The sequence below is a fragment of the Mastacembelus armatus genome, chromosome 7, assembly GCF_900324485.2.
Source record: "Mastacembelus armatus chromosome 7, fMasArm1.2, whole genome shotgun sequence".
Taxonomy (NCBI): domain Eukaryota; kingdom Metazoa; phylum Chordata; class Actinopteri; order Synbranchiformes; family Mastacembelidae; genus Mastacembelus; species Mastacembelus armatus.
The window spans coordinates 5,287,832-5,312,981 of NC_046639.1; the positions used below are offsets into that span (position 1 = coordinate 5,287,832).

At 39.9% G+C, this 25,150-nt stretch overlaps 1 protein-coding gene and 1 long non-coding RNA gene across 2 annotated transcripts in view; one reads left to right on the forward strand and one right to left on the reverse strand.

Moving 5' to 3' along the window:
- The first annotated feature begins 3 nt into the window (after positions 1–3).
- LOC113146151 (transcription initiation factor TFIID subunit 4) lies at positions 4–13,762 on the forward strand. Its single transcript, XM_026333460.1, has 16 exons — positions 4–271; positions 423–1,247; positions 2,255–2,409; positions 3,385–3,504; positions 4,793–4,948; positions 5,129–5,251; positions 5,417–5,506; positions 6,518–6,745; positions 6,904–7,039; positions 7,285–7,399; positions 10,394–10,560; positions 10,670–10,800; positions 10,923–11,048; positions 11,278–11,334; positions 11,440–11,559; positions 11,675–13,762. Exons 1-16 carry the CDS (start codon positions 4–6, stop codon positions 11,840–11,842), a joined length of 2,985 nt encoding a protein of 994 aa, XP_026189245.1. The 3' UTR covers positions 11,843–13,762.
- Positions 7,268–25,150, reverse strand: part of LOC113146164 (uncharacterized) — a 29,465-nt gene continuing 11,582 nt past the window's right edge. The window contains exons 2-3 of the long non-coding RNA XR_003297319.1: positions 8,472–8,522; positions 7,268–7,401 (exon numbers count right to left, since the gene is read on the reverse strand). This is a non-coding gene — a long non-coding RNA (uncharacterized LOC113146164). The remainder of the gene's footprint in view (positions 7,402–8,471; positions 8,523–25,150) is intronic.

The following is a 25,150-nucleotide window of genomic DNA, read 5'->3' on the forward strand; positions in this document are numbered from 1 at the left end:
CGCATGCGTCTCACGAGAGAGCGTAGCTGGGCAAAGATGGCGGCGGGCTCCGATTTGCTGGATGATGTTTTCTTCAACACAGAGGTAGACGAAAAAGTAGTTAGTGCTCTGGTCGGATCTCTGGAGTCTGAGTTAACAGGGACAGGTCACGTCAACACAACGAGCGGGAACCAGTCTGCAGCAAATCACGTCGGCAGCTCAGTAGTATGCAGTAATTCCAGTGTTCAGGGTGGCAAAATGGGACTTTCACAACAAGAGCTCGCTAAAGCAGGTAAGACAGCTGCCCACTCCGCTTAGCTAACGTTAGTTAATTTCGGCTCATGGTGGCCAACTTGGCTTCACTTGTGTGTTTCGCCAAACTAATGAGAATCGGAGAGTTCACCGACACAGCTTTGGTTTTTCGTGTGTTTCCGCTGCCGCAGGGACAGGAGTGCAGGGAGGTGTCATCGGCAGCACTGGGTCCCAGGGTTCGAGCATGGACGGAGCAGCCGGGACCACATCGGCGGCGGGACCGAGCATGACTATCGCTCAGAGTGAGTCCAATCCGGGGGCAGCTACGGGAGACGTTACGGTAATGTCAGATGCAACATCTGGCGTTGGGAAACCTGGGACGACTGCTGTTCAGACTTTGAATGGAAGTTCCGTGGTGATAAACTGTCACGTTTCCGGAGGAGCATCTGCTGACAGCGGCGGCAACAGCTCGCAACCCGCCGTCACGCCTGTCAACAACGGACCTGTTTCTGCGAGCAAAGGAAGCGCAGCAGTTTCGTCTGCACCATCCAGCGCAAGTACTGTTATTCAAACTTCTGCGTCAAGTGCGCAAAACACCGTGACTTCGCCTGTGATTTCCTCCCAGCCCTCTGTGAAAAGTGTACCCACAGTGACGCTTGTGAGGCCGCCTATGCAAACTCCCATTAACGCCCCACAAAGCGGATGCAGCTCATCCACAATTGTCTCATCAGCAGCCGGTAATGTTACCAGCACCACAGGCTCACTCGTCAACAAACCCGACTCCACAAAAACAATAACGCAGACCGCACAGGTTGCGCTTTCCACCGCTGCGAGTGGGACGACGGTGACCGTGAGGAGCCCGACTGTTCTGCAGAACCTGAGGACTTCAGCACCGTCAGCAGTCGCTGCCACTCCTCCTGGTGGGATACGAGCTATTGCTCCACAGGTGTTGGCCCCTCGACTCACGCAGCCTCAGCAAAACACCCCAAATATCCAAAACATTCAGCTCCCTCCAGGTAACTTAACAGTACAGGAGCACCGGTGAATAACTTTGTCAGAAACTTGTTACTGCTTAGCACAAATGGCCCAGAACTGATTGTCTTCTGGGGCCACAAACACATTGGAGGTGAATTTATGCTTTTAACTGCAGATTAGACTTAAAACCTTGAGAGCAGTCAGGCTACTTATTTCTCTACCGTAAATCAAACTAGCATTTTGTTGCTGATCATTGATGGGGACAGTATGGGACAATGGAAAACTTACATCCACAGCTATTTAATGAGTATTTTGAGTTTAAGGTTTAAGGTTTTTGCACTGGCAGATTGAGATTTCACCCAAACTCAATTAAAGGGATTTTCTTTGACAGATGACAGTATGAATTGCTCAGCTGTAGAAATATGAATACATAGGAATTGTCTCTGGTTGGGTGTTCAGAGCCATACCAGCCACTTAACAACTGGTCAGACAACAATAAGCTATAATATAACTGGGTGATTAAACGCAGCATTCAGTAACATGTAGCTATGTACAACTCAGCACAAAAACCTTTTGCTTTTGCTGTTTGATTCTCCTGTTCAGTGACTCTACAGCTCAGTATTACTTTTGGCATCAGTGTATGTGCTGGAGCACAGCGACTTACACAGCCAGGCACCGGGTAATGGAAACAGGCAGGCTATAACACTCGGCTCCAGTCCATAGTACTGGTCTATAATGATGATTATACACAAAAACAAAAAAGCCACAACAGACAATAACATCCTGGCAGCAAGAAAACAACTTTACTTGGAGTTGCACTGAGATAAGGACACTTGGCTTGCAAAGGGTTTGGTTTACAGTACCATTTTTGTGGCTCAGTTTGATTTGTCACAGGCCTCCTAGCCATGCATCAGTAGATCTACAGATGAGTAATGCATACTCTTTCATGTCAGGACCTCCATGCATACCTACAGCATACTGATGCATGGCTGTTTGAGACAGAAAAGCCCTGACAGCTTAACCCCCCCCTGACATTTGCCTCTTGCAGGCATGGTCTTGGTTCGCAGTGAGAGTGGGCAGCTGCTGATGATTCACCAGCAGACCTTAGCTCAGATGCAAGCTCAGTCGCAGTCCCAAAGCGCTATGACACCACGACCTGCAGTCCCCACCAGCACTCCGCCTGTCCAGATCACTTCTCTACAGGTACCAGGACTGCTAGACACACTCTGATACTCACTGCCACACTGGGTATTGGCCAAATGTGACAGATACTCTTTAAATACTGTTTTGTTACCACCGTTGTTATATAACTGTAACAGCATGATTTTGTAAACATCTAAAACAACATAATTACAATCAAGACAAGTGATGGTGCATCCATAATACAAAGGGCAATACTTTGCAGATCCCACCACAATGACAGTTTAAACCACAACAGTACACATCTTTCAGTGTCATATAGGAAGTTAGATGTTACCATTTCAGTCTGATAGAAAGTGAGAACTAAAAATTAGCTCTTTCATGACACACTGTAAATAAAAACACGAGTTGATTTGATTAGTTTTACAATGCAGCCTAATTTAATTGCACTAGTGCATTATTAGAGGAAAGTGGAAGAGAAACTTTTTTTTTCTTCATTACTTCTTTCCAAAAGGAATTAAAAGCAGCATTCAGTGGCTTCACTAAGTATTCATACTCCTCCAGTTTTTCAACACTTTGTAGTAGATTTAATTTAAAATGGACTGGATTGCAGATTTTGCCCATCAGTCAACACTGGATAATCCATAATGACCAAGTGAAAACATGTCACTCGTACAGAGCTTGCAGAGACTCACCCAAGAAGATATTAGGCTGTAATTGTACAAAGTACTGACATAAGAATCAGAATATTTGATTTTAATTTAATTACAGTTTGTATGGATTATTCAGTATAGGTGGACAAAAATGGCAACGTTTTCCATCAAAATCTACAACACAATAAAACATGCAAAAAATGAAGCAGTCTGAAGTAGCAGAAGGCAATGAATATACTGTAAAACTTATTTTATTTTTTTTTTTTACAGTAATTATTAGATAAACACATGATTAGGAAACACATGATTATTTCTTCCATTAAGGCCCCATTTACATAGTGTCATTTGTTTAACACCTCCTTTTATATCCCCTGCTGTTCTGCAGGCTCCAGGTACATCGCTGCTGGCTCGTCCAGTTACTCCCACCACCATCATTAAACAAGGTTCCACAGTCCCAGCCACTGTGACAGCCACCACCACACTGCAGAGGCCTCCTGTGCTGCAGGTACCTCCACCACAAATGACATTAAAAATAATCAATTCAGTGTGTCATGCCAGCTGAATAACTCAGTTCCACTACATAAAAACACAATTTGTGCTCATATTGAACAAGGTGTAACCAGTAGACAATAAAATTATAGCAGACTATTTGTTTTGCACAGAATGTTTTTTATATTTTGAGAGTTATGCATTTAGCTTAAACTTTGCCTCAAACAAAATGTTTCACAGGGTTATAAAATGTCATTTTTTACCTGCTGACGCAGATAGATAAGATCTCACCTGACATTCAGATTTTTACCTGCCACTTCTGAAAGCAGTGCACAGTAGATTCTGCACCTCCTGTGACTCAGATAGCCCAATGGCATCAATAGCACCGACATCATTGTCCACTTGCTCCTTTCTGCCTACATCACTCTACACATCAAAGTGTAGTCATCATGGCCTCAACAAAATCTAATCAGCCATGCTGTTTCCCATTTTCCCAAACTAAAATTTTCAAAGAAAAAACTATTACCAACCACTTTTTTAATGTTCCCTGTATCCGCTAACCTCACATAGTTATCCCATAGATCTTGCTTCATGCATTGTGGCCTGGCATTGCTCAGAACACATTGATTTCAGATGAGGTTGACAACAATATGGACAAAAAATATGATTGTCCAGGACACCAACAATAGTCACAAGAGGTTTGAATGCAGGTAATGCTTGTTATGTGCAAACAAACTGTTCCTCATATTTCTACTCCTGCATCTTTTTTGGGCCAGTTATGAGTAATTTAATACGCTAATTAACAACAGACCCAGAACTTGTTTCAAAGGCTGTAAGTTACTTTGCCAAATAACTGCAATGAAAGGTGGTTGTTTTTTCCCCCACTAAGGTCAGCACATTTGTTTTCATTTCTCTGGCTCCTCCGGCCAGCTTGTTTATTTGCTCACTTCAAAATCCTTGCTGTGTGTTCATCTTTCTTAGCATTGTTCGGGTTGCTATGGAAGTCCCTTCAAAGGTTAATACTTTTATTAAAGCTCATTTGTTTTGCACATCATACTGTTTTAGCAAGCTCTGTTGTAATTTAGGGAAGGAAGAGGAAAATTGTTATGCACCCATGAGTGTGTGTTGTATACATAGTCTAGACGTATCTGCGACAGCAGGAAAAATACAACATGGACAATGGAACTACATGAAGTCCTAGTGAAAACTGAATGTACAGTGCTATGGGAGCAGACATGACATTTTTTGACCTTGTCATTTTACTGTGTCTCATCTCATGACTGCATATTCACTGACTCATACAGAACACCATCGTGCTGGGAGGAACTGCCGCCACCCCGGCACAACCGCTAGGAACGCCTACCACAGTGCAGCCTGGATCTGCAACCACAGCAGTAACACAGAGGGTGGGGCCTCTTGGGGCCACTCCGACCCCTGTCACTCCGATAGCTATCACAGCTGTAAGAGAGAAGTACTAATATTTAATGTTCTTTTTTTCCTGTGAAATAGTTCAAAAGTTAAGTAATGGGTTATACAGGTACTTAAGTTTGAGGACATGTTTGTGTTCTGCTTCACATTTCTATACCATGCCTGATGTATCTATTTAAGAAAAAATGCCACTTGCATGTGCATACTTACAGGAGACACTGGAGAATGTGAAGAAGTGTAGAAACTTTCTGTCCACGCTGATCAAGCTGGCATCTAGTGGAAAACAATCCTCTGAGACTACAGCCAATGTCAAAGAACTGGTCAAGAACCTGCTGGTACATTTTTTTTTTCCTCTTTCCATCTTTTCCATAATCTCCTTCTCACTGTCACTATTTCTGCATTTAAAACTCTTTGTCCACATCTACAATCATTGTCTATTTTTAAATATATATATATATATATTTTATTTTGATCCACCGTCTGTGTTTACTGTATATCAGGAAGCGAAGATAGAGCCTGAAGATTTCACCAGCAGGTTATACAGAGAGCTCAGCTCCTCACCACAGCCGTACCTTGTGCCTTTCCTGAAGGTGAGATCAGTCACACACCAGCAGATATGCATTCAACATATTACATGTTGTTGAAACTGAAGACTGGTTGTAGCCACTGCATGACAACTGTTTGCCACATGCAAGCTGATTTTACACTGCTCACATTAATACATGCTGAAACTATGCAGCTATTACAGATTTTTTTAAAATTAACTTATTATCATACAAATGAGTATAACTCAGGTGGTTTAGTAATGCTGTGTATATTACTGAAGTTGTAGAACCAGATCTTGTTTAAACACTTATTTCCAGGCAATTTACTTACAGTATTAAAGTATTGATGAGTTAAACACTGGATTTACTGTCCTGCATCAAGTACAAGGTTTACACCAACATTTCCAAATTGCTTCCGCACCCCTTTTGATGAGCTAGTGAGGGGAAAAAACAAAAACTACAGACACATGCAGTGCAACCAGTTCACTGTCCTTTTCCAAAGCTACAAGTGAAGGATGGCTTTTAGCAGGCTAAATGGAACAGAAATAGTCATGTCTCAGACATAATGGAAGTGCAAGAACAGAATTATTATTATATTTGAGTGTACAATATTAGTTGTTACTGTCATGGCTGCTACTTTACAGAGACATCATTTAACTGCTTAATTATAAACTTGGAATTAGTAACATAATTGTATTCATATAAATCAGGTGAAGACAAAACTGAGCGCACTTGCGATAGTGATTTGCATGTGCAATAATGTGAAAGTACATGCAGTAGCAGACTAATTTCCTCTACAAGTACTAATCTATTTTTTGATAATTACATCATTAAATCAGTTTAACCATAATTCAAATACATGTAAAAACATATTCATTCATGCCCCATTTATTGATGTAATAGTGGGAAACACTGCTAAGTAGCCATTATTACAAATAGATACTGCAGTATTTGTGCTATTGTGAAATAATTTCATTTAAAAATATGAAAATAAACCAAATGAGGCAAGCTGCAGAGGCTTTTGGACTAAATACATGTTATGTTGTCTGCTTGTAGAGAAGTCTCCCAGCACTGCGTCAGATGACTCCAGACTCAGAGGCCTTTATCCAGCAGAGCCTGTTGCCTCAGACCAGCACTCAGCCTGCTGCGGCAGCCTCCACGGCCCTCACTGCTGTGGTGCTGCGACCTCCTATCTCCACCTGCACCACCACAGCCACCAGCACTGCCATGACCAAAACGACAGTTATTAGCCTTACTCAGACGCCTCACAGCAAACCTGGACTGGTAATTTTGCCGCTACTGGGAAATATTTTTTCATGTTTCTGAGTTTCATGATTAGCATGTACATAGAAGTGGAGTTCGTACTTATTTTTTTTCTACTTGGATTATTTTTATCTCTACTTTTATTGCAATTCTCATTCTTTCCTACTGAATATGCACAGATGGTGCCACAGCAGCAGGGGACAGTAGTGAGGCCACAGGTGACCCTGGCTCAGTCTCCCATGGTAACATTCAGAGGACCACTTCATAGCCGTATCATTGTGGGCCAGCCCCAGGTGGTCAAACAGCTGCAGGCAGGTATGTGTTCATCAGTGACTTGCACTTTTTATTCTATCCATATAGTGAACTGAATATGGAGGTAATTTATTTGTCAGTGGCCATGTATGCATTTTATAATGTTCTTTATTGAAGTGTTGCCACCGTGTGGATACTGTCTGTAACTGCATGACACTAAGCTAAACCTGAAAATCAATATTGCCACAACTATATTTGATTAATTTCACTTACCTCTGAACTTGCCTCTGTGAATCTTTGTACATTAGTTCCTTCACTGAAGCAGCCATTGGTTCCAGGGGCCAAAGGCATACAAGTAGTGAGCCAGGCCGCTCTCACTACTGCTCAGAACAAGCTGAAGGATGCAGGAGGGGGAACCTTCAGGTCTGTGACAAATTCATATGAATGTTACTGATACTGTATAAATACTGGTCTCCAAATAGTCAGTTTTCAAGGACTGTTATAGGTTCTTTGTGATGAATTCACAGATTTTTTTTTTTTTTCAATCATTGCATTTGATGCTGGAACTGGTTAGCAAAGTCATGCAAACAATATATTTTACATACAATTTGCATGATTTAAAGCTGTAACAATTTATTTGTTGAATAACAAAAATGTCACTGATTAGGTTAAGTCAATTTCCAAGCAAAAATGTTACACATTCACATATCCCAGCTTCTAAATTGTCAAGGCTTGCATTTTGTCTTTAATATAGAATAAAGGGCCTGAATGTTTTTCTTACTTAATTTCTAACGTTTTTGCCTAAACTTTGTAAATAATAATCAGTAATGAGAGTACTCATTAATTACAGCCTTTATTTATTTTCATTAATATTAGATGATTGAGAAGGTGTTTTCCTTAAAAAGTTATAGACTTTAATAAGTCAAATTGAAATTTTTAGTCAGCTTATATTAATACTTGGACCAAAGACAATATTTTCATTAACTAGTCTTACTATTCTCATCAGCTTGGTACACGACATATAGGGCAGAGTCACTCTGTTCTTACGTTTGCATGTCTGAATTGATTTTTGTGAACCTTTCGACAGCAGTGCCTAGGGTAGCAGAAAACAAACATACCACAGATAACTCCAGATAACAGAAGATTACATTGTGCCTTCACAACAAAACAAAAGATATAGAAAACTCTGCAGAAATGGTGAAATGGCGTCTTACAAGGATGTGCACAAACAGATTCGCTGTGCACCATGGAAAACTGAGTCCGTAGAGCAGGAAATGAGAACAAAAGATTCACCCATAAGAGATTTTGGCAGATTAGAAAGAGGAGAACAAAAACTGAGGAGCTGTATAGCACAATGGAATCAAACTCTAGTTTTCTGAATTAAATGTTGTAATAAATGTTTCAAGGATGCTATTTTATTACCACCCTTGTGATAAATTGATTTAGCAGACACATTTGTCAATGAATGCAGTAATTCTCTTATATTATTAATTACCTTATAAGCATAAGTGGTTGTCGGTGATACATCATGGTGGTTACCTCCTCTCTATCGAGAAAAAAAAAAAAACTACATTTACAAAGACATCAGTAAAGCTTTAATGAGGAGCAATTTTGATGAAAGACAGCAGTCGGTAATAACACATGCAGATAAAGTAGGATTCATTACAGGAGATATGTAAAGGATTGCATTAAATTGTACAGGTGTAAAAATAATATAGTGAGGAGACAGAGGCCCAGGAATGTAATTTCTGTCTTGTGTAACAGGTAGTAGGACTACTATAATGTTGAATAATCGGTCAATTATGTTTTCGATTAATCAGAATTTTACAAAGAATAGAAAAAAAACCTCAGTTTTCAACATTTTCTTAAAATATTATTTGGCGACGTAACTTATGTGTATATATAGTCATTTTGTCGAGTAGTCATTAGCATTAGATGGCACTCTTGGCTTAATTCAAGATAATACTGTACTGCAGAAAAAGTAAAAACATGTATGTTTACACTAAACTACAACTCCTAGTGTAACACAAGTGAAAATGCCGTCCAAAAGAAAGAGCTATACTTCAGGTAATAAAGTCTGCAGCTGAAACAAAACAGGAGTTAATGTCTGCATTCAGACAACCTGAGAGAGGAGGAGGACCTGTCGCTTCATACGGTCCTCCCCGACATTGGCCCAGTTATTTAAAGTAACTTGACACGGATAAATGAGTTTCATAACGCACTTCTGCTTGTTGTTCTGTCGAGCCTACGTTCTTCATAGGCTAATTTAGACCATAGTTAGTATAATGAGAAATCCAATTTATAAACCGAAGCAACTTATATGTTTTTTTTTTTTCTGTTCAAAAAGGCTGTTATTTCTGAAAGTAACTAATATTCTGGTGTGACTTATAGTCTGGATAATACGGTATTTTTGTGTTATGACATTTAAACATATCTTAAATTTGATTACATTAAAAAAAGGCACTTGTTTACTACAATTTCACTGAAAGCAAAAGTGTGTGGTGAAGTGGTACCCTAATGAAGCAGCATGCACTTGAACATCGATAGACATTGTCTTGGTGAGCTGCATGTAAGAATGCAATTGTCAGAGGAACATGGACCAGACATTACCCAGGGAATATTATCCTTTTTCCTCTAAGCTCCCATTGCTATAAGTTCACTGTATCTCCCTTATGCTCTAACGTTACAAATACAACACTGGCAGTCTCTGAAATAACCTGAATTTTCTCCTCATGTGAGAACGTGTCTCGATTGTGTTGGACAATCTCATGCTGTGTGCTGCATATGTTAAAACAACAACTCCAGACCATCTCTGGACAAGTTGGCCTGAGAGCCATTATCAATTTACTGGATAACTGATTCTCTGACCACATTACAGAAAAACTAGAAAAGAAGGCACCACCATTGTCCACATAACAGTGTAAAAATTGTTTGTGTAAAACATTTCACCTTTCTCAGCCTCTGCCATTTTCATCTCAGCAACTGCTGTGTCACTGTGTGCTGTAGCAAACACCTACATCTCTAGGTCTAACGTATTGAAAATTACGTTCATTGCCAATGATATTCATATATATTTACCAATTTTAGAAATTAGTTGTTGCAGCCCTAACAGGTAGAATGCTTGTGAACAAATCAAATTGCTGTTTCACTGAAAATTAATTTTTCTACTAAAGTTGGAAATTTTTAAACCCTAATTACACTGTAGTGGCTTTGGGAACCGTTCTTGTATTTTTGCTTTAATATATCAACACTGCAAATGGTTGTTATTATTGCAGTGATTTGGTCAGACTTATTTAGACTACATGATGAACTGTCATAGTATTTACATTTACAATACATTTATAAAACTACCAAGATGATTCTTTTATAAGTGTGAAATCTGTTACTGTTTCTCTAATCACTTTTTATTTTCTCCAGGGATGATGATGATATCAATGATGTGGCCTCCATGGCAGGAGTCAATTTATTGGAGGAAAGTGCCCGTATCTTAGCAACCAGTTCACTTGTTGGCACAGTGACTCGTTCCTGTAAAGATGAGACCTTCCTCTCCACCTCTTCACTCACCCAGCGAGCTCTGGAGATCGGTGAGATGCATAAACTTGAGAAAGAAATGTACAGCGCGCTTTTGCTTTCAGTGGCTGACACCATCTAACTCTGTCTACATCTCTATCCACGCTCCTGCTGTTGTGACAGGTAAGAAGTTTGGTGTCAGTGAGTTGGGCACAGATGTGATCAGCTACATTTCCTACGCCACACAACAGCGACTTCAAAACCTGCTGGAAAAGGTGTCGCAAGTGGCGCAGCAGAAGAACATAACTTTCAAGGTGATAATTAATTACAGTAATTTGAGAGTTGGCAAGACCCTCTGTCATTTACTGAGTTTACATTTCTACTGTTGTCTCTCTCTGTCCTACGTCTTCTACGTCTTCCTATATTCTACTTTCAGGAGGACCAGCGGTACGAACAGCTCAGTGACGTGCGAACACAGCTGAAATTCTTTGAGCAGCTGGATCAGATGGAGAAGCAAAGAAAGGAAGAGCAGGAGAGAGAGATCCTCTTGAAGGCTGCCAAGGTAACAATGTGCAACAAGGTCACGCAATAAGACAGGAAGACTCCTAGGCACTGTCATAACTGCATAGATAAACCAAGTGAGGTCTCGGGTCAGCATCATTAGTATACATTTCCTCTACTGCCAGAGAGCAAATATGCTAACTACGAGTGAGTGAATGAATAAAACAGTTGAATGAATAAATTGAACATATCTATCTTGAAATATTAAAATGTTCTCTACGTTTCTGCAGTCTCGGTCACGGCAAGAGGACCCAGAGCAGCTCCGACTTAAACAGAAGGCCAAAGAAGTAAGAATTTGTTACGATAAGTGATTACATGACCACTTTTCTTCGTGAAGCATCATAATGAGTTGGTCTGCGAGACTAACCTGTGCATTACTGCTTGTATTCCAGATGCAGCAGCAAGAGCTGGCTCAGATCAGGCAGAGAGAAGCCAACCTAACAGCGCTGGCAGCAATCGGTCCAAGGAAAAAACGGAAAATGGACTCTCCTGTTCGAGGTGCCAGTGCAGAGGTGAGGAACAGACGAGTTGTGCTTATGTTAAATCACTTGAAATTCACAAATGAGACCAGTAAAAGCCACAACAAGACATTTAGTCTGTCTTACGTTTGCTCCATTTCACCTCCAGGGCTCAGGGTCAGGCCCCTCCCAGCCTGGAGGCTCCAGTGGAGGGGGCTCCAGACACTTTATGCGACAGCGCATCACCAGAGTCAACCTCAGGGACCTGTTGTTCTGCCTGGAGCATGAAAAAGGGACCAGTCATTCGCACCTGCTTTATAAAGGCTTCCTCAAATAGCACCGCCATTAAAATGAGTAGTCGCACTTAGTGGCTTTAAGGAAGCAGAGCTGACCGTCAGCTCAGACCCTTTCTGCCAGTACTTTCTTTGATCACCCACTGCTGGATGACGAGACGTCTGTCTGTGGGAAGAGAATTATCTGAAGCGATGTCAGCTTTTAAAAGCCTCTTCAAGCACAGTATTTTCAGCACAAAGATGGAGCAAACATTGGAACTCGGCCCTGATTTCAGTGTGCCTTTCAGCTCAGTTTGGTCTTCAGAGACCAGTTGCACTCAACCACACTTCACTCATGCACTGCCTCATGAAAACAGTCTTTAAACTCAGCTGAGCACTTGAGATTTAGAAATCCTGTCAGCATCTTTCTCTGACATCTGTATTGTAGCAGCAAATCTGTGAAGTGGTTACACCTCAGAGTAATGTGCAACATCAAGGTACAAGAGCCCGACTTTTGCATTACTGCAGTAATGTTCATTTTCTTGACCATGTTAACAGAGATTTTAATTTATCACATTTATGCTATATTTTGGTGCAGTTTTGATACCTGTGGATTTTCTTTTACAGAGACTAATATTGACTTGCCTTCTGACCAGATTAAGCCATATGGAATAGAATGTGTTCAGTTTGAGTAACTTCATCTATCACTAACATTTCTACTCAGATTATTAGTATGTTTTATTGTGTACTTGTTTTGTTTGTTTTTGCCAAATTGAAAACAAAAACGGTTGTCATGTGTTGTGCATGTCATCACACTATATTAATTCTCATCATTATAGTGCTGTTACTGTGAAAGTTCCTGACATAGTGGTTGAAAGAAATTCCACTTTTTAATTCAGATTCTAGCACATTTACTACACAGATTTCACACTTTACATTCCTATTTATCTGTTCTGAAGCAGCATGTCAGCAGTTTTCATTAACTTCTGCAGTGATGGCATAAAATTCAACTTAAGGAACTGAACCTTTTATGACAGTGAAAATCCTTTCCCAAGTAATTGCTTTCCCCTTTATCATCGCACATATAGATTTTAAAATGTCTGCAGCTATTCTGGTGTGCACTGGTAACAAGTTCACCGTCTGCTAATTTAGACAATTCAAAAATAATAACATCCACATTATGAATATAATAATGTGGCTTTGGTTCTGGGAAAGGTCACCAAAAAGCATTCATTCATGTCATTTTTTTTTTTTTTTTTTTTTCAAGAAACTGAAGACTTTCCAAGTGAGTTTGTGCAGCATTAAAGGTTTGACTAAAAAGTCTTAGGGCAGGATGTGCATGGTGTTGGACTGTCCATTGTCCATCTCAAGCACATTTTAGTCTTTTTTAGTCTTAGTGCTTTTTGTTAGTTAAAGAAATATAATGGACATCAACAAATGAAAATTTCTTCACTAATGTGAAAAAAAAAAATCTGTGTAGCTCATGTGCTATAATATGAATTTTACGAGGGAAATAAATCCCAAAATGTTATTGATTGCAGTGATTTAAGACAAACACACATTTTCAATTAAGTTGTTCAACAACGTATTTATGTTCATGATCAATGGAGGTCACCATGGGTATACATGGGCAAGAAACGCAGGAGGACTGCACTTTGATCAGTTTTTTAAAACTAGTTGATCAGATCAACGTACCCACTTTATAACTTTTTTATATTTTTAAGTGCACATACTAATTTTGGTCTTTATATCTTTTGTCATTTTATGAAAGAATGTTTATGGGCAAATTTTATTACTGTATATAGTTAAGTTTACGATTTGTAGATTTATCAAACAACTTCAAACTTCTTTGTCATATATAGAAATATGACATCTATATGATGCTTTCTTGCCAATATCTTGTACATTTTGCACAGCCATGTGTTTATATGTAAATATCTGAATTCTAAAAAAAGAAGTTTTTAATTGCTATTTTATAATGGATTAAAAGAGAATGATCTCTTATTAAAACTAAAAAGAACAAGTATTTTTATCTTGTCTTAATTGTGGTAACATTTAAAGGTAACATTCACATTTTCAGATATGTGATATTCAAAAAAGCCTTGAGACAAAAATATGCAAAACAAAAAATGAATGAAAGAAAAAATTATGAATTTTGACATTTCGTTTTAATATATTTCACTTCAAATAGTTGTTTTAGAAGCGGGGAATCTGAAAACATCACACCCCTTGCAAACCCTGAAATACAACAAATATGTGGAATAAATTAAAAGAAATAGCAAATGAATTACGCATTGTACTGGTTCCAGCAGTGACTCCAAAGTAGTGGTTGGGGAGAGTGTAGCCAGACAACATAGGATGGTGGTGTGTAGGATGACTCTGGTGGTGAGGAAGATGACAAGGGCAGAGCAGAGGACCAAGTGGTGGAAGTTGAAAAAGGAAGTGTGGCTTTCAGGGAGGAGCTGAAACAGGCTCTGGGAGGTCAGGAGGTTCTTCCAGATGACTGGACAGCTACAGCTAAAGTGATCAGGGAGACAGGTAGGAGGGTACTTGGTGTGTCGTCTGGAAAGAGGAAAGCAGATAAGGAGACTTGGTGGTGTAATGAGGAAGTTCAGGAGTGTGTTAAGAGGAAAAGCTTAGCTAAGAAGAACTGGGACACAGAGGACAGAAGAGAACAGACAGGAGTACAGGGAGATGCAGCGTAAAGTGAAGGTAGAGGTGGCAAAGGCCAAACAAAGGGCGTATGAGGATTTGTATCATAGGCTGGACACTAAGGAGGGAGAGGTGGATTTGTACAGGTTGGAGAGGCAGAGAGACAGAGATGGTAAGGATGTGCAGCAGGTTAGGGTGATCAAGGACAGGGATGGAAATGTGCTGACAGGTGCCACAAGTGTGATGGAAAGATGGAAGGAATACTTTGAAGAGTTGATGAATGAGGAAAATGTTAGAGAGCACAGAGTAGAAGAGGTGACTGTTGTGGAGCAAAGATCACGAAGTAGCAAAGATCAGTAAGGATGAAGTGAGGCAGGCGTTGAAGAGGATGAAGAGTGGAAAGGCAGCTGGTCCTGACGACATACCTGTGGAGGTATGGAAGTGTTTAGGAGAGGTGGCTGTAGAGTTTTTGACTGGGCTACTTAACAAGATCTTGGAGAGTGAGAGGATGCCTGGGGAATGGAGGAGAAGTGTACTGGTGCCCATCTTTAAGAACAAGGGAGACGTGCAGAGTTGTGGAAACTACAGAGGAATAAAGCTGATGAGTCACACAATGAAGTTATGGGAAAGAGTAGTGGAGGCTAGGCTGAGGTCAGAAGTGAGCATTTGTGAGCAGCAGTATGGTTTCATGCCAAGAAAGAGAACCACAGATGCAATATTTGCTTTGAGAAAGCTGATGGAGAAGTACAGAGAAGGCCAGAAGGAGCTGCATTGTGTCTTTGTAGATTTGGAAAAAGCATATGACAGGGTGCCAAGAGAGGAGCTGTGGTTTTGTATGAGGAAGTCTGGAGTGGCAGAGAAGTATGTTCGAGTGGTGCAGGACATGTATGAGAGCTGTAAGACAGTGGTGAGGTGTGCTGTAGGGGTGACAGAGGAGTTCAAGGTGGAGGTGGGACTGCACCAAGGATCGGCTTTGAGCCCCTTCTTGTTTGCTGTGGTGATGGACAGGCTGACAGATGAGGTTAGACAGGAATCTCTGTGGACCATGATGTTTGCAGATGACATTGTCATCTGTAGTGAGAGCAGGGAGCAGGTGGAGGAAAATCTAGAGAGGTGGAGGTTTGCTCTGGAAAGGAGAGGAATGAAGCTGAGCTGCAGTAAAACAGAGTACATGTGTGTAAATGAGAGGGACTAAAGTAGAACGGTGAGGTTACAGGGAGTAGAGGGGAAGAAGGTGGAGGATTTTAAGTACCTAGGGTCAACAGTCCAGAGCAACGAAGAGTGTGGAAAAGAAGTGAAGAGACGTGTGCAAGCAGGTTGGAACGGGTGGAGGAAAGTGTCAGGTGTGATGTGTGACAAAAGAGTGTCAGCAAGAATGAAAGGAAAGGTGGACAAGACAGTGGTGAGACCAGCAATGTTGTCTGGTTTAAAGACAGTGGCACTGAGAAAAAGACAGGAGGCAGAGCTGGAGGTAGCAGAGCTGAAGATGTTGAGGTTCTCTCTGGGAATGACGAGGATGGATAGGATCAGGAATGAGGACATCAGAGGGACAGCTCATGTTAGATGTTTTGGAGAAAAAGCCAGGGAAGCCAGATTGAGATGGTTTGGACATGTTCAGAGGAGGGACAGTGAATACATTGGGAAAAGGATGCTGAGGTTAGAGCTGCCAGGAAGGAGGCCTAGAGGAAGACCAAAGAGGAGGTTCTTGGATGTAGTGAAGGAGGACATGAGGATAGTTGGTGTGGGTGTGGAGGATACAGAGGATAGGGTTAAATGGAGGCAGATGATTCGCCATGGCGACCCCTGAAGGGAGCAACTGAAAGGAGAAGAAGAAGAAGACTAGTTCCAGCATTCTGTTCTCTTTGAGTGCTGTGTCTAAAATGATATTTTCCTAAAATGAGAATCTCAGTGTTGCATAAACTCCAAAATAACCACATACCAAGTTTTAAAATGCAACCATGTGCCCACACTTACTGCTCTAAAATGTTTTTAATACAGTGTACTTGAAACTGAAGTATCACTGTTGAGGGAGAATGATGAGGTCAAGCCTTTAACACTGAATAATTAGGAGCCCATTACTTCTGGATAAGTCACTACATTAAGAATTAATTTCTCTCTAACCTTGAAGCTTGGTCAAAGGGTGTTTTCTCTATAATAAATAAGACTTTAATAATTGTGTGACTATCTCCTTACATGAATAGTAGTCACAGCATGTTAATGGACATCTTTGTCTGGATAGGCTCAAGGTTTATGACATCAGAGCAAAACTGGTGTCACTGCTAGCTGGCAGATGTTACATTTCCCAAGTTTAGCTCAACTCAAAACTAAAAGGGAAATTGATGTCATACAATTTGAAAGTTGATATATACAAAATGTATTTATTTTTAATTCTTGATATAAGCAAATGTGTTTAATTCTGCCTGCTACACATGGATTTTCAGCTTTGTCACAAATATTGTGGCACATATTTTATTAAGTTGCCGCCAAATGAAGGGAAATGTGCCACTTGGTTCTTGTCTGTGTTTTAAGTTGATATGTTGAATGTTTTCCCACACAGGATGCAAGCACTATAGTGAAGACACTGTTGACAGAAATAACAGGAGCTCTGCACAACCTGAAACCAGGAGACTGGGTTGTGATAAAAGTCTTTTAGGAAAACACTGGAAACCAGGAGATTCAAAGTCCAAAGGTGGACTACTGCAAACCATGTGAACCACTGCAAAAAGATTTCCAAAACCATGACGACTTCTCAGCCGCTGGACATGAACATCACACAGGCTCATCGTGTGAAGTGGAGGAGGAAAGCATCTAAAACAGGAGATCTATGGGAGTGTAGGTGAAACACGAGCAAGACAAGATACAGTGAGGGTGAAATAGTGCCTCCTATCAACAGTACCATGTCAAGCCACACGAAAGTCACGTGCAGATTCGGATTCTGTCATCACAAGGGGATCAACAACAGAACGCATCCTTTCACAAACACAGGCTGTGAATTTTGACATTCATACTCATTTTGCCCTCTGACTTAATGGTAGCTGAAAAAACTAACCAACTCCTCACGAGAACACTACTTCTCACACTATTACAAGTCACAGACCTAACAACATAGCAACTCTGTCCAGCTTGCTCACACAACCAGTAAAATAGTACAATCTGGGACGACTGTAAAATGGAGATCGCTCACTAATGTCTATGAAACATACACAACATTTTCTCTTGGACAACAGGATGGTCAGAGATTGTAAAGGAAAAAATGTTCTTCATTTAGATTTTATTTTCTCATCACTTGTACTCTGCATCTATGTCTATTACATTAACATTTCCACTCTGTACTCAGTGGTTTTCCAGCCATACTGACAGTGTTTTCTCATACGTTTCCCCTGAGAATATCGTCATCCCTGTTGGCCACATTGGCAGATCGCAGGGCACAGTTTTTCTAAACATCTAGACAGGTCCTAGGGAATCGAACAGACAAAACAACAGATGTTGCATATGTTGAGTATATTCCCACACGGGATGTGGCGATTCACTCTGTCTTTCCGGTATATTTGTGTGCTGTATTTTTCTATGGTCACACACTGCTCAGTGCTGCAGCATGTGGACAACTGACCCTCTGATGGGCAACTATACTTAGTAACTGCATTCAGCCGATAATAAACCCTGAAAAAACACCTAGTTTGCAGTCACTCAATTCTCACCTTAATCAAAAATCCCTACTACACATAACACTTGAGTACGTATTTGCCAGTTTATGTGTCGACATGTTTCTGAGGTTTAAAAGCAATTCTCACACCAAAACCTTTCCTCAACATCTTCTATAATACTAAACATGACCTGAGTGTCACAGAGTTACAGCAACTGTTGTTCTTTATTACTATTATATATTATCATATGCACAAAAACATCTCATCATCCCCACATAGTTATTGCACTTTCATCACAATAAATTCACTGTTTCTTGATTGTATGTCTCGTGACAAAACCGGCTTAAATCACTGGGTCCTTTCTCTTATCATATCCCAGGCAGTCAAAATAATATTTATGAGTTCTGAGAGTAAGTGGATGAAGCTGTTCAGAGTAAAACAGTTACAAAATTCCACTGTCATTATTCACTTGCTGGTGTGACATTTAATGGATATGGGATATTTTAGGGTGATCTACTGCACAGTATGAAGACCTTGGCAAGTGTTATCTTGATGCAGAGATACATTACAGCATTCATTGTCTATAAATCAACTTCTTTATGAAACAACGTGGACTCTTTCTTCTACATCTCAGTTTTCCACATGGCTGTTGCTGGTAGCTTCTGCAGCAGATTTCATAATCTCATTGTTTTAGGACCTTTCGTAGTTGGAAATAATTTTCTGTGATTCATCCGTACACTTTGCAGGTCTCCAGTCAGTGTGTTGCACCTGAAGTAGCAGAGCAGAGGCTCCACAGGAGGGCACTGTCTCCCCACCTTCCAACTAAATACATTTATCTCTGACAATCACAGAGCCTTTGAATAGAGGATGACTCATCTGTCATTGCAGCCTCAATGACCGGGGTCAATATATTGCATATCCATTATCACCATATGTTAGAACATGAAAACTAATATTAAAAGTCCCACTGATTGAAACAGTCATTTCTTTTGAAGTGCACATTAAAAGTATCTTGTGTTTCTTATGAGAACAGATGCTATATGATTTTATGCAAGCTTGCACTAACTTCCTGACTTCTGCTGCATGGACGATCTGAGAATCTTTACACACAACACAAACACACATACACAGATGGACATCTCCGTTAGGGATCACACTAAATCACATTCTCATATTCCTTCAGATTTGGTGGATTTGAGGCTTAGGAAGTTGTTTGTTCTGTTTCCTCTCTAGACAACGTATCTCATGCCTGTAGTGGCCCAAACAGTTGTCTTCGTTGTCTTGATATCCAGGCATAGACAGACTTCTAAGTCTTCTCCAATATGAGTTGTCAGGCTATATTTGCTTATGTTACTCTGGGACACCAAACTCAATTCCACTGTCTTGTTTGATTTTGCATAATGAGATGCTGCTGGCTGCTCACAGGATAATGTCTTTGAGTGACAGCTATGAAGATGAGTGAATAAATTTCACATATTTTGATATAACCCATCCGCTTTTAAAATGTGGTTACCCAGACTTCATTGAGCTCTGGTATCTCTTGCATTGTCTTACGTGTGGTTTAAATATAGCTAAAACCGGTCTCTGGTGATTATAAAGGAATTTCACACATTTTTGAGAAGTACGCAGTTTGAAACACAGATTATCATTTGTGGCCAGGAATAAAGTAAACATTACTCCCCTGCAATGAAAAGATAATGAGGCAATGAGATGACTTGCAGCAGTTTATCACATGAAAAATATTTGCTAATAGTTCAATATTGACAGCTGATGTTAGGAGAAGTATATTTATGTCAGTACAAACAGTAATACGTCATAATGGAAAGTGCTGCACACTCAAATTATCGTGGTTAAGCAGCTAAAAGTTGATTTCAAGTATTACTTTTTAATCATTTATTATTACTATACATTTGGATTACACTCTATAATACACCTTGTGACTTTGTAATTGCACTGTATGAATCAGGTACTAAATACTTATTTTCATTAGTATAATTTATTTTCATTCACTGTTTCGATATTTGATGACCTGTAGTATTTTACTGGTAGGCTTGCCTGATTCATAAACCTAAATTACAGTATAATTTGTGAGTCCTTTCATTAAGTGTTAAACATTTGTAATTATTATAATTTTTATAACAATAACTGATAATGATGTACTATGTCATTAAATCATCAGCAATCAATGCTAAAATGAGGGAAAACACCATTCAAAGCTCTAATGAAATCAGCTTCTAATTGGCTTCATCAGCAATATGCATGATAACATGCCAGTGTTGACATGTTAACATATTGATGATTATCAGGTATAATGTTTACCACATTCAACTTGGTTCAGCGTGTCAGAATACTACAATTAGCACAAAAAAAAAAAAAAGAACTGCTGAGACTGTTGGAGATGTCATTCATTTTGCAGGTATTTCAGGTTATCAGTTAGTACTGGACAAACTGTGACCTGATGACAGTGCTAGAGTAAAAGGATAGATTAATTCAATCTATAGGGAATAACCCATTATATAGAGACACTTAAAATCATTAACCTCATTCTGGCAGTGCATAACCAGAGGAATCAACAGAGTCATTACATGATTTTAAGGGAGTTCATACAATAAATTGTTGAGCTATTTTTGTCTGAACCACAGAGGAGGACAGGCTGACAAACATCAGATTAACAGTACCATACCTAGTCCCCGCTACCATGGCTAAATAATCTCTCAAGGAATAACCAGTTTTTCTTCATCTGAAAAGGTATGTCCATGTAGGAGCCCAATGTTTATCAATACTGGAAAATAAATAAACAAGTTTATGTCACTAGTTTATGGTGCGTATCAACAAGACATTTGTCATCAGACCACATTATCACCATGATTAGATGACACTTCCCTCACTGGGCAAGAGAGAATATAATAAAAAACATAGCCGCAAGCGGCAATGAACGGCCCTTGCCTCAAGCGAACCACCTCGCCCAGTGGACCGCCACCTCGAGCCATCCACGGCCGGCGCCGAGGTCGAACTGCGTCGCCGGCCACTTCACCGAGAGCCTTTCAAACGACAGCAGGATTCGGAACCGAGAAGCTGAGGTGTGGGATTTTTTCAGGTCAGTGTGCCCTCAAGAGACAGACAGCAAAACACTTTACATTTCCATGGTAACTAGAGCAGCAGTTGTAAACACAGACGCACATTTCCAGATGTACTGAGACAGAAAAACACACACACACACATATTAGGACATTAACAAACATATTCAGCCACACACCACTGCACACACCCGTGGACACATGCAGACCAGCAAAGCTACACATTTATTGTTGTAAATTTTCATTTGATAGGACTACCAAAGCGGAGGTGGGGGGTTTTATAAATCACCCCAGAGGCCACAGTACGGACCGAAAAGACACATTTTCACATCACAGTGAAAAGAGTCTTGTCTCTCATAAAACTACAAGATTTATTCAATACCAAGGTCAAACCGTGTTTCCAGTGACCTCACTGGGAGCCCTTTAAATGACAGCAGAATTCGGACCTGGAAAGGTGAGGTGTGGGATTTTGTAAACGGCCACAGAGGGCACATTTCTGAGGCCACAGTGATACAGACACACACAGACACACACACAGACATGCAGTATGGCAGCAGCAGCAGGTATTTTTACATCAATTGAACTAGAATGGTGGCTCTTGGTCATCGTCACGGCAACAGCTTGGAAAATAGAGCATGGGTTCTTTGATCATCATGCCCTAAAGGATTTTTAAGCCAAGTTTGGTACAGTTCTGACAAACTAAATTTTCAGCTATTGCACCTTTAAGTTTAAAACTCCCATTGGAAAAAAATGGTGGATCTCAGTCATCGCCACGTCAACAGCATGGAAAATAGAACACAGGTCTGATTGGCTTTTTTTTTTTTAATCATCACGACCTAAAGGATTTTTTAAGACAAGTTTAGTAGATTTCTGACAAACTAAATTTTTGCTCTCCAAGTAATTTCAGCCCTCAATACAGCTCTCCTATAGGAAAACTATGATGGTTTTAGGTCATCGCCAAGGCAACAGCGTTGAAAATAGAGCATTGGACCAACTGGCTTTTTTGATTGGGATGCCCTAAAGGAATTTTGTACCAAATATAGTAAAGTTCTGACAAACAAAATTTTGGCTCTCCATTCAAATTTTCAAAGCGTTACACAGGGGGCGCTATTGCGCCTACTGTGATTTTGTTCAATCATCTGGATTCAGGCTCCAGGGGTCTAAAATTCATCAACTGGTCAGTTCAAATCCAACAATGAGTGTGCGATCTATTACAATTCGAAGGTGCCAAAAACGTACGGCAACTTTCCACATCCCTCAAAGCAAAGGTGTGAAAAAATTAATTACGAAATTTGGACGAACTTTTGCAATCATGTAGATTAGGTAGGTCCAAGAATGAGCTCATTCAGTCAAAAGCCCAAAGAGCAGTTTGATCAAGTTCGAAGTGAGCAAAAAGGAACCCAATGACCTCAAGTAAAACTCCACACTGGTGGACTTCCTGTTGGCTGGATGACCTCGACATGATAAGCTTTTTTTCTTGGCTCGACATGAAGAGTAGACATGCAGAGTTTGGGGAGTGTGCAATGAAAAACATATGGGCTCCCATTGGCGCAATGTATTTTCACTATTGTCAGGGGAGCTGAAAAGCGATTCTTTAGAGGTTGTTTATGAAACCTATAAAACATAAAATTTTTTCACGATCCTGAATTGTATGCAAATTTTGGTGAGTTTTCACACATGTTCAGGGGGTCAAATTTGAGGTCGCTATGGAACGTGAAGAAAAAGAATAATAGTCCTAACGATTTCCAGGCCCACGCCCACCAGGCAATGATAATATATACATTTTCGCAAAGGTCTCGCACATCCCCATGTCATGGTAGGGTGTGGGTAAATGCTAGATGCCGTCAAAAGTCGCCCCCCTACCTCTTCACTCCTGGCCCATTGAACAATTATAATAGTCCCTGCACCGTGACCTTCGGTTGGTGCTAGGGCCTAATAATACACCAAACCCATTGTGGTTCGGCACAGTTTGCTGTCAAATTTCCCATATGATCAGAGCAGATGGATGTGTCCACACACCAATGGTCCAGATGAAAGAAACCTGTTTATCTCTTCAGCAGAAACTCAGCAAAAGTTAAAAATGACTAGTCCAAGCCAAAGATCTAATGTCAGTGTTTGTTTTTCTTTCTGACATTTCTCTGTTGGAGGATTTCAGGAGGCGTACTCTAGGTTTTGGCCTTACAACTGTCAGCTACTCTGTATTTTGAACTCTGCTCCCATCACTGGAGGAGACAGGGCTGCCTGAGCCTTGAAGTTTAGAGGGTATGGATGGAGGCGAGGGATGATTTTATATCTTGTAAAGAAAACAAGTTTAAAACAGCACCAAAGATAATGCAAAACAAAAATTAACAGATTGGAAATGAAAATCTGACTAGCTGAGAAAAGTGGAGTCAATCTAAATAGCTTTTTAAAAAATAAAAAAAACAACAAAAAACAAAAAAAGAAAACCAGCAGCATCCAACAGTGCCTTCAATTCCAAAATGTCATCTCAGCTGTACCTTTCACATTTTGAAACTCAGCACCGAGGGCTGGTAAGATTTTTAGACATTTGGAGCACTATACATACTGCAACAAAATCACAAAGAGACCTGAACTTGGTTCATTAAATACATTGGGAGATTTTTGCTGAAATGCAATGACAATATTTCTTTTTGCCAAATTCTTAATGTTTTATGTTTCTGATGGAAAAAATATTTTTCTTTTACACATTGAACATCTATTTAAAGAAAACAGAAAATCTGCAATTATTGCTGTTTATTCGCTGATAGTTTAGTGAATTGGTCAGAATAAAAACAAACAGACCAGCAGTGGCTCAATACAGCAGTAAAATGTTCTAAAAACTAAAAATAAATTGCCTGAAAGAAAAAAAAAAAAACTGCATTTGAACTTTGAAGCAATAAAAATGAATAGCTATATGTCAAGATTATATATTATTCCACTGAATCAGAAATGCCAGTTTGATTTTGAAGTTAATAATTAAAGGTAAAAAAAAAAAAAACAACTGTCGACATTCTGTAGCTGTCAGATCTGAAATGTTTGGCTTAAGACAAACAGGAAACATTCAAGCTTTCGAATACTTGTACTTCTTTCTACCACTGTGTGTGCATGTACGTGCCTTTCTATGGTTGTGTGGACATGTTTTTGTCTGATACCATTCTTGTGAGGACATTTTGGCCAGTTCTCACAACGTCAAATGTGTGTGTGTGTTTTGTTTTTTTTTTAGACTTAAGACTTAATTTTAGGATTAGAATAAAGTTGAGGTTATGGTCTATGTAATCTATTATGTCAATACAGTCCTCACAACTATAGTGAAACATGACTGTTCTGTGTATATGAGAGAGAGATGGAGAAGAACACAATGTGCTTGTATGAAGCAAACTTATGTTTAAGCTGTGCAGTGATGTCATGGAAAACAGGGAGGCATAAAGGTGAAATGAACAAAAGCCATAATTATCAGCTCTAATTAGCGGTGGATCGCTAATGTTATAAATTGCTAAATTATCTGCAAGACATTTTAAGAAAGCATTGTCCATTGCATAGTGTATATTAAAGCACAGAAAAGTAGAGAAAATAACAGTTAACAGCCGTGGTGACTTCTGTTATGGTTTTCTTTTGAAATAATTGTTTTGAGCTTTTTTTAGGCCATGCTACCTCCGGGTAGAGCTGATGATTGACTGGTTGAGATGGTTTTACAGTCTTATAATTGCTGGACTGACAATTGCACTGACTTGGCAGCCGTGGAGGAGCCTGGTTCCCAAATCAAATTTTTCTCTAAAAGGTCAGGGTAAAGCCATGCTGTAGAGGAAACTTCAATGCATTAAATCAATCTGGGACTAGACAAGCTCTCATCGCTAACAATAAAATTACAATTCTGAGTGATCACCATCATCCCATAATGCATTTTTCTTGTGTATTGGATGACATTACTCCTCTTGGCAAGGCAGGCGTTTTTATCCAATGGTTTCTTGAACATGTCAATGTTGGACATATGATGCTGCTT